Source organism: Mustela lutreola, chromosome 4 (genome assembly GCF_030435805.1).
Source record: "Mustela lutreola isolate mMusLut2 chromosome 4, mMusLut2.pri, whole genome shotgun sequence".
Taxonomy (NCBI): Eukaryota; Metazoa; Chordata; class Mammalia; order Carnivora; family Mustelidae; genus Mustela; species Mustela lutreola.
This window is the reverse complement of record NC_081293.1, coordinates 149844271-149856885: the sequence shown is the minus strand read 5'-3', so window position 1 is coordinate 149856885 and position 12615 is coordinate 149844271. Positions and strand designations below refer to the sequence as shown.

General features: G+C 39.3%; 1 protein-coding gene across 1 annotated transcript; it reads left to right on the top strand.

Annotated features, from left to right (window-relative positions):
* The first annotated feature begins 2579 nt into the window (after nucleotides 1–2579).
* TOMM7 (translocase of outer mitochondrial membrane 7) lies at nucleotides 2580–12308 on the top strand. Its single transcript, XM_059171336.1, has 3 exons — nucleotides 2580–2765; nucleotides 6025–6073; nucleotides 12089–12308. The coding sequence occupies exons 1-3, from the start codon at nucleotides 2663–2665 to the stop codon at nucleotides 12102–12104; spliced, it is 168 nt and encodes a 55-aa protein (XP_059027319.1). The 5' UTR covers nucleotides 2580–2662; the 3' UTR covers nucleotides 12105–12308.
* The last annotated feature ends 307 nt before the right edge of the window (nucleotides 12309–12615 follow it).

Below are 12615 nucleotides of genomic sequence, written 5' to 3'. Positions count from 1 at the left end.
AGTGCATGCGTATAGTAAGTGCCTGGTAAGTATTAGTTATCATTCTTTTTTAAGTAAGCACCACACCCAGCGTAGAGCTCAGCGTTTGACTTGAAACTCATGACCCTGAGATTGAAACTTGAGCTGAGATCAAGAGTCAGATGCTTAACCAACTGAGCTACCCAAATGCCCAAGTTATCACTTCTAATTGATTGAGTATTCTTGCTCACTAGCAAGGAGAATGTGAGTTCTTTTGTTAAGGATATCTCTAATTGTAAATTTACAAATAAGCCTCTTAGATACGTGCTCTGTGGCAATTAAGCAGCGTGATTAAGACTTTTAGTTCCTGATGAAATTAATTCACCAATTCTACAAGTATTTATAAATACAGCCATTGGGAATATAAGATTAATGAGACAGAATTTCTGCCTGTAATCTGCTTGGGGAGGTAGGAATTTAAATAATAATAAATCAGTTCAGAAGTGGCAGCACAGAGAAACAGAGTGTTGCACTTGCCCTAGACAGGAGCAGGAACAAGTCAAAGATTACATCTTGGAGGAGATACTTGACTGGCTTTTAAATAAGAAAAGGGTGTGAGAAAGTATGTCTGGCAGAGGTAACAGCAGAGATGAGAGATAATATGATACTTTTAAGGACCATATACCCTGTGCAATGGATCTTTAATCTTTTAGCCTAAAGGCAGTGGGGAGTCCTTGGGGGGCTTTATTTTGTTTTAAAATATACCTTTATTTTTTTTTTTGATAAAAGTTGTATGTATACTTTATGAAGAGCAATTAACACATACAAAGATATATACATGGAAACTGCAGATTTCCAATTTCTTCCCTGTCCCCTGACCCCTACGAAGAGTTTGGAATATATTTTTCTATTTTTCTTTCCCTCTATGCACATCATAAAAAATAGATGGTGACTATTATTATAATAGGAGAGAAATATCTTATGTGTTCTTTTTATATATCTTTTAATGATTTAGTACTGAAGTTCTGCAGCAGGATATTAAGTTTGGAAGGCAAACTGGAGGGGCCAAGGCTAAAGAAAAGGAGTCAATCTCTCCCTCAATAGATTACAAAGTAGAGTTTCTGGACCTGTAAACACTCATCAAAGCCAGCTAAGTTCCATGCTCTCTATGAAGTTTTTTCTGATCATCTCAGCTCACAGTGCTATCTCTCCCCTCCCCAGATTCATCTGCTTTCTCATCATATGTTGTGCATGACTTTATTATGGAACTTAGAACATTCACATTGCATTGGAATCATATTTACTCTTGACTTTTCCACTCAAACATGAAATTCTTAAGTGCAATGCCTTTAAACAAAATCTTATATCTCTAGTTTCTAGCATATAGTAAGACTTAATGTATGTTTGATGAAGGCAAATGACTAGTGTTGTTCAGCTCAACTGACAGAAATGTGTCCTTACTATGTATCAGGCATTCGGATAAAAAGATTAGAAACAGTTTCCTTAACTGTAAAATGTATGTAACAGGAGTCATAGGTTATTATCATGAAGATGAAATCAAGTACAGGAATAGCCATAAAGCCAGGGAAATTTTCAGGTGCCACTGGGCACCTTACGAATTTGACAGAAAATGTTATAACATATCTTTGGGGATAATCCAAAAAAAGCTTCAGGGACAAGGCCTTAGAAATCTCTTAAAGCCTTAGAAATTGAGAAGTCCTATCTAGGATCAACAGCTCAAATAACAACAGTGGTCAGTCAGTTACTGAATCTCAATTTGGGAACGCTGGCTTCACATTAGAATACCTGGGAAACTTCAATGGCAAGCCAATGGCCAGGTCCTATCCCTAAATAATCAGAATTTCTAGGAGTTTGTCCCAGCCCTAGTATGTCTTTAAATCTCCTCAGGTGAGTCTAATCTGAAGCCAGGGGTGAGAACCCCTGCAATTCTAAACCAATGAGGACAAGATGGTTGAGCAGGTTTGTCATTTCCCACTTACTCCTGTTGATTGTTGCAATGGGATCCCCCAGTTTCTTTGTAAAAGTGCAGATTTCCATGTGTAATTTCTCAAACTTTAAAATGTTGTCTAGTAATTTATAATGTTTAAACAAAAAAATGAGAAAAACAGCCAAACAGCGCGGGAGTCAAAGAAAACATGGATAGGGGCCCTACTGGACACCAGTTCGTAACCTTCCTTGAAGTTCAGTATTAGCCTGAAAAAACTGATACTGAGAGAGGTTAAGTAACTTGTCCAAGACTACACAGCAAGACAGCGTAGAGTCAGGACTAAAATATACTCCTTTTGAATTTAATATTCCTCCTGTATCAGGCGAGGAACACTTGGAGGTGGACTTTAACAAATGGGTAAGACTGTGGGAGGAGAAAGAGCGTTTCAGGCTGAGGGAAGCTCAAGAACACTGCCTTCGGTATCCCACAGTCATTAAAAACGGGATTCCTAAAACGAAGGAAAGTAAGGACGAGACTCCGAGCCGGGAGAACCAGACACGCATGCGCCATCCGTAGGTGGCGCCGTAGAGGGGAGAGGTAGGTCAGGACCAGCGGTGAATTACGACCTCTGCTGGCGACGCTCACGACTCCTGCCGTAAATGCCGTGTTCGGCGCGTGCGCATCTCCTTTCTTTTTCGGATTCCCTACGCTGCGGTTGGTGCTGAGGGTTCTCGCTACGCCGCCCCGGCTGTCGCCATGGTGAAGTTGAGCAAAGAGGCCAAGCAGAGGCTGCAGCAGCTTTTTAAGGGCGGCCAGTTTGCTATCCGCTGGGGCTTTATTCCTCTCGTGATTTACCTGGGTCAGTAGGAGAAGAAGCTGGGAGGAGCCGGGAGGGAAGGGTGTGCGGAGGCCTCGTCTCCCATATTTGGCTTTCTAGGGCGGGAGAGCTAGACCCGACCACGCCGTGCACGTCGTTTGATGATGTTTAGTCAGTGGGGTCGGTCTAATCCGAGTTAGAGCTCTTGGTCTTTTATTTACTGTGTTTTATGGACTTTAGCAAATCACGTAATCCTGTTCTGTTTTTCCATCTTTAAAAATGGAGGTGACCTTTGACGATTGTTGGGAGAGTTAGACGACATGATGTATTTGAAAGCGACTCATTCACTCTGTCACTAGGTGGGTTTTCGGGTATATTTGTTACCACCTTTTCAGGTGGTCCTAAGTGGAAAGAGGTCTGTAAATCTCTTCAGTATGCCACTCCCTTGAAGTATGATTTTGACATTAGTTTTTGCATTTTTCTGCTGCTCCAGCTTTACGATGAAGGAGGGTTTGAATGATTTTTTTTTATAGATCCTATTTTATAGGTGAGGAAATCGAGTCCTAGAGAAATATTGTTTATTGCTGAAGGCCACACAGCTGTTAAGTGGGGAGCTTTGAACTCAAGTAATGGTCCCTACTCCTAAGCACTATGCCATGCCCTACCGCAGATATTTGTTAAGTGTTCCGGCAGATATTTTCAACTAAGCCTACACACTGGAACTTTATCGCATTTATCGCATTCCTTGCCAGAATAGTTTTTTCGTTGTAATTTTTTTTAAGTTGAAGTATAGTTGACACATAGTGTTTTAGGTGTACAGAGGAAAGGGAAAACGCCAGCTCTGTCATTTGGGCATCAAGTTTGAAATTTCCTAAAACTCAGTTTCATGCTTTAAAACCCTTTGATTTTAACAAGGCGCTGCTTCCTATTTATTTTAGGTGTCATGTATCCGTTCAAGATAAAGTATAGTCTTGACAGAGCCTTTGATTTTGCTGGATGCTTTCCAGGTAGCTATGGCTCCAATTTCTCCATGAAATGCAAGCCAACTGGTAACCTGGGGATACTTGAGTATAAGGACTTAAAAAGATCTTTTTTCCTATCTCTTTCATATGCTTTTTTTTTTTTTTTTTTTAAGCATATTCTCTGAGATTTTAGCAATCTTGTTTAGGTGTCCAAGATTAGAGCACATAATTATGATACCCGGCACTTACAGGCTCTGTTTCCCCTTCTCCCCTCCCCCAAGCTTTCACATAATGGTTGAAGGGCCTGTTTTAGCTAGTCAAACACCAGGTCTAGTTCTCCTTTGAGCCAAGAAAGTTAAGGGACTTTGAAAACTGCCTCATCTTTGTGCTTCTTTTTTTCCACTGTTGTGTGTTGCGGGAGGGGAAGAGGTCTTTTTTTAGTCTAATCTTGCCTTTTTGGTCCCTTTGGTTTCTTTGCTGCTCTATAATTTTTTTACATCTACCTTTCCTTCCTTCTCCTTTTTTTGTGATTCCTTTTCTACAGCCAGAAAGTAGAAAGGTGTAGCTGTTTGCTGCATTCTGTGTATCAAGGGCTTTGGTTTGAAGAGAATGGGTTTTTTTTCCTTCCACCCTAGAGTTTTTCTTTTTGTACACGCTGGCTATATTCTCTTTCTTAGGACTGCCATTATGGTGATTTTCATCCAAGCTTCCAATTCAGGTTGAGAGTAATGTTAGAGCTATCTTTTTAGTACTTCTTCCTTGTTAATCATTGTCTTTTTCTTTTCACGTCATAGAAATTTAATTTCATGTCTAGTTCCCAGGTAGTTTCTTTTTCTTCCCACCTCAACGCTCACAAAAACCTACAACTGGATTGAATTTCTGGGGTAATTTAGGTTTATACATAACTTCTAGGGCTTCAGGGAGTCTGTGGAAATATAGTGGTATAAAGCTGAACATATGGTAACATAATTTAAAAAATGTTTGGACATTGACTAACACAAGATTTTAATGACCTCTTGGAAGACCATTCTCTGTGGTGTCTTGAATGTCTGTGAATCTTGTGAGCAGAGGTTCTGACCACCCTTTGTTCCATATTCTTTTTTTTTTTTAAACTTTTTTATTTGACAGAGAGAGAGAGCACAAGTAGGCAGAGAGGCAGGAAGAGAGAGGGGGAAGCAGTCTCCCCGCTGAGCAGAGAGACCGATGTAGGGCTTGAAACAGGACCCTGAGATCATGACCTGAGCCGAAGGCAGAGGCTTAACCCACTGAGCCACCCAGGCACCCCGCTCTTTTTTAAACATTTGTTTGACAAAGAGAGACAGCAAGAGAGGGAACACAAGCATGGAGAGTGGAAAAGGGAGAAGTAGGCTTCCTGCTGAACAGGGAGTGTGATTTGGGGCTTGATCCCAGGACCCTGGGATCATGACCTGAGCCAAAGGCAGACACTCAACGACGGGGGCACCCAAACACTCCTTCTGTATTATCTTTTTAAGGATGTTTGTGGAGTGAACAACTTTGAAAAATAGTATTTCCTTTTAGAGCAAAGGGGAGAAGGGGAGACAGTGCTCACTGCCCATTACAAAAGACTGGTTCTCTGAACTCAGGGTTCTTCTAAAAATGATGATATTCTGACTATAGTTACTGCTGGGAGTGATAAACTTTCCTTTGTTTCTGACACAGGATGTTGTGTCTCCTACCAGCATCTGTGAAACTGGCAGCCTACTTTGGTGTCTTGAGAATGGAGTAAAATATCATATCCCCACAGTTCTTGATGCTAATTTTAATCAGCAAATTAGCATATATGTTATCCAGTTAGTGATAAAAGGCTTATTTAATCATACTTGTAATAGAAGTATTGATTTAATTAGGTTGTTAAACAATAACTTGTTTTTTTCCCCCCACTCTTTTTCTTCCAGTCTTTGCTTTATAAAAAGAGGTTTGTAGGCAATAAAATATTCTCAGTTGTTTTTAAAAAATGTACTTCTTAAAAAAAATCTTTTTGCTCTTTGTAGTCTTTTATCCAGTGTGATTTAGCAGTTGAGTCATGTTTTTTCTGGGTGATAAATAAGAGTGACAGTGCATGCTAAGGGCTATAGTGCTAATTGTGTATGTAATCAGAGTAAGGTTATTTGTCCTCCCTACTGATTAATCCTGGACATAATCTCATATTCTAGTTAAAATTCAGTACTGTTCTCTAGCACACAAGTATATGTAGACAGTGCTAGTAGATCATTCTAGCTACCCTAGGTTGATTTGAAAAGTTTTGGTGATAAATGTTTTGTCTGCTAGGGTTTTAATTGCTATTTATTCTCTTTTTCCTCCTTCCCTTTCTCCCCCAGGATTCAAGAGGGGTGCAGATCCTGGAATGCCTGAACCAACTGTTTTGAGGTACTGCTCTTACAAATAAACATTTCAGGGCAAATGTTCATCTCTTGGTGCTGAATCACTGGGAAGCAAAAGAGTCGTGGTGGTATTTATTGTAATGGAGCTATACTAGTCAGTATGGTTTTGGGCTTTTGGGGAACTGCAGTCATTGCACACTAGTCTAGCTTGTGTTAGCAGGTAATTGCTTTCTCTCCCCTTCCTAGTTTGCATTTGCTGTACCATATTATAACCATAATGAAACATACTTACAAGAAGAACAACACATTTATTATCCTACCACATTGAAAGGTGAATGAATTCTTTTTAATTACCCATATTTCTGTTTTATCTTCATTCAGATAAGTACAGCCTTTTAGATGATTTTAAGAAGAATATGTAGGATTTTATTTTCTTCACCTAAAATTACAGTTGATATCCCATATATTTTTAACTTGTTGATCACTTAGGTTTACACTAGGTTGATCACTCAGTAGTTTACATTATAATATAGTGAACATTTTTAGATAGTTTTTATAGGTTTTGATTTATTTCCTTATGAGAAATTCTCATGGGAATAATAAGTCAAAGTATGTGAACATTTATGACCCTGAAAATGCACTGTCGAATTTCTTTCTCAGAAGCAGTCTTGCCAGCGTTAGATAAACACTTGTGAAAACTTCACACACGCACACAGGTACACACACTATACATAGTCCTGTACTCACAAGTATATGTATATATGTGTACTTGTGAAAGCTGTATGTGTACCTGTGTGCACATACATATATATAAAGGCAGAATCTGAGCAGGCAGGGTTGCTCTTTAGAAGGACTGATTATTTGAGGCAGTGATGACCAGGACCTGCATGGGTGCTTTGCGATTTCATCTTGATCCTCTGTCTTAGAGTCCTTGTGGATTGCCCTAATAGACTTGGTACTGGCTCTTCTAGGTTTTGTTTCTTCCAACTCCTACTCGAAGCCGCTTTCTTCTAGAATGGGCAGAAAGTAATAGTAATATCTGTAACAGTTAACCTATGATAGGTTAGCAACTGTTTTGGGTGCTTTATATCCAGTATCTCTAATTGTCACTTCCATACCACGGAGCAGGGTGGTGAAGTATGTCTGTCTCCAAAGCCTACACTTTTTCCACTGGGTCATGTGGCCTCCCCCAGCTAATCCTATCTTTTTTCTTAGCACAGTGCCATCCGATATGAAATTTCCTTCACCCCCTCTGCCTTATCGGCCTCTCCTTTCTCACAGGAAGGGGTTTTTTCCTCTTGTAAGTTTCCACTGTGTGTGCCCTTGATTTGTCCATTTCTAAACTTCATTTTTTAATTTTTATTTTCATTTTTAAAAATTTCTTTTCAGGGTAACGGAATTCATTGTTTTTGCACCACACCCAGAGCTCCATGCAATACGTGCCCTCCTTAATACCCACCACCTGGCTCCCCCAACCTCCCAAAACCCTCAGGTTGTTTTTCAGAGTCCATAGTCTCTCATGGATCACCTCCCCTTCCAATTTCCCTCAACTCCCTTCTCCTCTCCATCTCCCTATGTCCTCCGTGTTATTCCTTATGCTCCACAAATAAGTGAAACCATATGATAATTGACTCTCTCTGCTTGACTTATTTCACTCAGCATAATCTCTTCCAGTCCCGTCCATGTTGATACAAAAGTTGGGTATTCATCCTTTCTGATGGAGGCATAATACTTTACATAGTGTATATGGACCACATCTTCCTTATCCATTCGTCCATTGAAGGGCATCTTGGTTCTTTCCACAGTTTGGCGACCGTGGCCATTGCTGCTATAAACATTGGGGTACAAATGGCCCTTCTTTTCACTCCATCTGTATCTTTGGGGTAAATACCCAGTAATGCAATTGCAGGGTCATAGGGAAGCTCTATTTTAATTTCTTAAGGAATCGCCACACTGTTCTCCAAAGTGGCTGCACCAACTTGCATTCCCACCAACAGTGTAAGAGGGTTCCCCTTTCTCCACGTCCCCTCCAACACTTGTTGTTTCCTGACTTGATAATTTTGGCCATTCTAACTGGTGTAAAGGTGGTATCTCAATGTGGTTTTAATTTGAATCTCCCTGATGGCTAGTGATGATAAGCATTTTTTCATGTGTCTGATAGCCATTTGTATGTCTTCATTGGAGAAGTGTCTGTTCATATCTTCTGTCCATTTTTTGATATGATTATCTGTTTTGTGTGTGTTGAGTTTGAGGAGTTCATTATAGATCCTGGATATCAATCTTTTGTCTGTACTGTCATTTGCAAATATCTTCTCCCATTCCGTGTGTTGCCTCTTTGTTTTGTTGACTGTTTCCTTTGCTGTGGAGAAGCTTTTGATCTTGATGAAGTCCCAAAAGTTCATTTTCGCTTTTGTTTCCTTTGCCTTTGGAGAAATACCTTGAAAGAAGTTGCTGTGGCTGATACCGAAGAGGTTACTTTCTATGTTCTCCTCTAGGATTCTTTTTTTTTTTTTTAAAGATTTTATTTATTTATTTGACAGAGAGAAATCACAAGTAGATGGAGAGGCAGGCAGAGAGAGAGATAGGGAAGCAGGCTCCCTGCTGAGCAGAGAGCCCGATGTGGGCCTCGATCCCAGGACCCTGAGATCATGACCTGAGCCGAAGGCAGCGGCTTAACCCACTGAGCCACTCAGGCGACCTCCTCTAGGATTCTGATGGATTCCTGTCTCACGTTGAGGTCTTTTATCCATTTCGAGTTTATCTTTGTGTATCTTTCTAAACTTTATTTTTAAGTAGTGTCCATACCCAGCCTGGACTTGAGAGTACAACCCCAAGATGAAGAGTTGCACACTGTACCGACTGAGCCAACCAGGTGCCCTTCAGTTTGTCCATTTCTGAAATCACTCTTTTTCCCCGATAAAGTTCTTTAGTAAGTGATCTTTGCTCACTGCTTTCTTCACTTTCCTTTCCCTTTAAACATTTATGGTGTGGCTTCTCAAAACTGCTTTCAGAGATCTCCAGTTAAAGTTCCTTTTTTCTTAGCCTCTCCCTTTTGAACTATAAAATGGGGACTTGAGGTAATATATCTGTTGTTACTAGCTGATTGACCTCAGAGCAGTTATTTTCATAGGGAAGTCGTTAGAAAACATCGGAGAAGGGACTGTCTGGTCAAGCAATGTGAACATTTTCCAAGTACTGGAAATTATGATCAAATACCTCTTTCTAGAGTGAAGTTTCCTCTTTTATAAGTAGGGTATAATATCTGCTTCATAAAGTTTTCATGAGGATTGAGGAAGAACATTGTATATGAAGTAAAATGAGTAGGTGACAAGTAATATGTGAGCAATAAACTGTTAATAGTAATTTTTAATCTTTTTCTGTGTCATCTTCTTTAGCTCACTTCTTTCTCCTGTGAGAACTTGCTCCAGCTACAAGATACTGCTTGTTAATCCCAGAATAAATTGTATATTTTCGTGCCTTTGTCCCAATGCTTGTGCTCCCTTAGCCTGGAATGCTCTTTACCTTGTTTCCATTTGATGAAAACTCAATCTCAAATGTCATCCCTTCCTTAAATCTTTTCCCCTTTCCCCTAGCTGAAACCTCTCCAGTTTTTGTGTGCTCATAATACCCATTTGTGTGCATTGTTCTCTGCCTTATATTGTGCTTGTTGCTTATTTACATAACATTATATCTTGTAAGCACCTAAAGTAGCTGCCAAGAATTGAATTAACTTAATTAAATGACTGACTGGATTTTTTGGACAGGAATTAATACAGCATTGCATCTTATGGTAGGACTTCTAGGCTGGATCTGCAAGCTGGGAAATAGCATTTTTTGTGCCCCAGGTGATTCAGGATCCAGAGGCAGGGGTAGAATTTGCCTTTCTGTTGTACTTCTTTTGGGCTTCACTTTTTCCAAGAGTTGACCCTTCAAAGTTGCTGTTTGGATGGAACGGCCCCCTCCTGCTTTTTCATGTCTTTATCGTATGTCTTAGTGGTGCTCTCCTCTCTGGTGCTTCTTCATTCTTTCCTGTCATTAGGGGCATCTTCTAGTTTGCTTCCAGAGGTATTTGCAATTTAGGGAATTACTGATTGAGTGCCTGGAAAGGGTTATTCAGCTCTAGTGTTTCATATACCATACTGCTTGTGCTGTGGAGGCTGACTGGAGAGGCCTTCCTGGGTTGCTTGTACTGGACCCTAAAAGAGAATGATATCTGATAGGATTTTTATTAATGTGAGTGTTTTGTTAATATAAAATTTATTGTTCATTAATGCCAAGTTTATTGTTTATATATACATTTATTTAACCCACTGAGCCACCCAGGCGCCCCTATTGTTTATATATAAATTTATTTATATGATATTTACCTAAGTATAGTTCATGATTTACTGGTATCTAAATATCATTCATGATTTACTGGTCTGCTTCCCTTGCTAAATTGTTGGGTTCCTGGGGATTAGGACCATATTGGTCTTAGTGTCCTCTTTCACCCAGGTAATGCATTATCCATGGTCAACAAATGTTGGTTGATATGAGTCCATATACAAAATGCAGTACTTTAATGAACACAGAACAGTAATTAGTAAAACATTATTTAGGCAAAATATATGAACACAGAGGTTAAGCTTAGAGAATCTTTGTTCACATTGTGTAAGGCCAAGGAAGATCTTCTTTTTATTTTGGATGCTCATTACCTCTGAGGAGGAGACCTTAATAGATGAATAGTTCATTTTTATTTCTTAACTCTATGCAAAAATTACTTGGCACTTAATGGGAGTTTTTTTTTGTTTTTTTTTTAATGGGAGATTTTAATATATTTTTGAAAATTGGAAATAGGTGGATTCTGGGCTTTTTCCCAGGCAAAGGCAAATACTTTAAAAAACCTGCATAGAATGTTCAGGTTATCATTTTGTAATGCAGTTTTATTTTATGTGATATATTACTAGAAACCACATTTGTTTTTTGGTTTTTGTTTGTTTGTTTGTTTGTTTGGAAACCACATTTGTAATCAGCAAGACAGAAATGAAACACCTCTTGTCTTCTTCCAGAATCCTGTTACTTAGTCAGGAAATGGTTTAGGAATTGGGGCCTAGTTAGTGGCTGGAATGTTTGAGGTAAGAGTTGAGGCTAAAATGAAGATTAAGAATTGTTCCTGGGGGGGCGCCTGGGTGGCTCAGTGGGTTAAGCCGCTGCCTTCGGCTCGGGTCATGATCTCAGAGTCCTGGGATCGAGTCCCGCGTCGGGCTCTCTGCTCAGCGGGGAGCCTGCTTCCCTCTCTCTCTCTCTCTGTCTGCCTCTCCATCTACTTGTGATTTCTCTGTCAAATAAATAAATAAAATCTTAAAAAAAAAAAAAAAAAAAAAGAATTGTTCCTGGGATGTGTGTGTTGTAATGGTTAAGAGCACCTGGGTCAGGGGCGCCTGGGTGTATCAGTCAGTTCAGCCTCAACTCTGGATCTCATCTCAGGTCTTCATCTCAGGGTCATGAGTTCATGTCCAACATTGGGCATAGACCCTACTTTAAAAAAAAAAAAAAAAGAGCACCTGGGTCACATCACACTGCCACTTAAGATAGGTAACCATCACAATGTCTTGATTTCTGTGTATTTAAAATCAAGGTCATAATTGGGAGTTGGGAACGTTCTGCATGATACTGACCCATTGAAAGCATTCAGTAAATGTTGTTTTCAGCTTTACTGATGTGGTATCTAATAATGATAGAGTTTTATATTGTGGCTTCATCAGTCCTTCATGTTAATGAAAATCATTAATCATTTACCTTTTTGGCAGACCTCAACTTATATTTTCCTTTTTGTTTGTAATAGATAACCACACTCAAAAGTAACAAACCTGTATTTCCTTAAATACATATCTCTTGGGTTTTTTGGTTTTTGGTTGTTGGTTTTTTTTTTGCTCCATGAGAATGATCCTTGTCTTATAGTGTCTCTGAATTTGATGAGTATAAACACAAACATAAATGTATAAAATCTTCTAGTTCTTAAACTGTATTTAAGTTTTCACTTTGGGGTTTAATTTATTTCTCCTCTTCACAAACATTTTAGCTTACTTTGGGGATAAAGGTCTTCTGGATTTGGAAGCAGTCAATGGACAGGAACAACATGGACGGTGTGCGCTCTGGCTGGGCTAAGAGATGGGACGGCGTTCAGACGTTCACCAGTTGAATGACACAGGGTTCTTCTTAGATGAATCTGTGGCAGAGTGGAACCTCTACTGACTTATTTATCATAAACTGTATCAAAATAAATGTTTTTAACAATGTTATGTCTTGTGTCCTTTTTGAATCAAACATAGTGGTCTATTAGGTTAAAATTTAGCCTTCTATAGGTTTTCAAAAAAAAACAGTGAATTTATATATATATATATGCCTAGATGCTACCTTAAAAAGTAGAAGTTAATTCCTGGCCATTTACTTAACAAGTGGATTCCACTTACTTTTGCATTGAATTAATAACTCCCCCTGGGATTTTCGAAGGTAGTAAAAGTAGAGACAGTTCTTAATTTGCGGTGAACTGGCCCTTTCTGCAAGTCATTGGAGTAAAGTTGCTACTGAAAGAAATGCATTCTGTGG

Excerpts from the sequence above, each read along its gene's own strand:
- TOMM7 (XM_059171336.1), top strand. The coding sequence starts at position 2,663 with ATGGTGAAGTTGAGCAAAGAGGCCAAGCAGAGGCTGCAGCAGCTTTTT. Across the intron at positions 2,766-6,024 it reads TCCTCTCGTGATTTACCTGG|GATTCAAGAGGGGTGCAGAT; the intron begins GTCAGTAGGAGA and ends TTTCTCCCCCAG.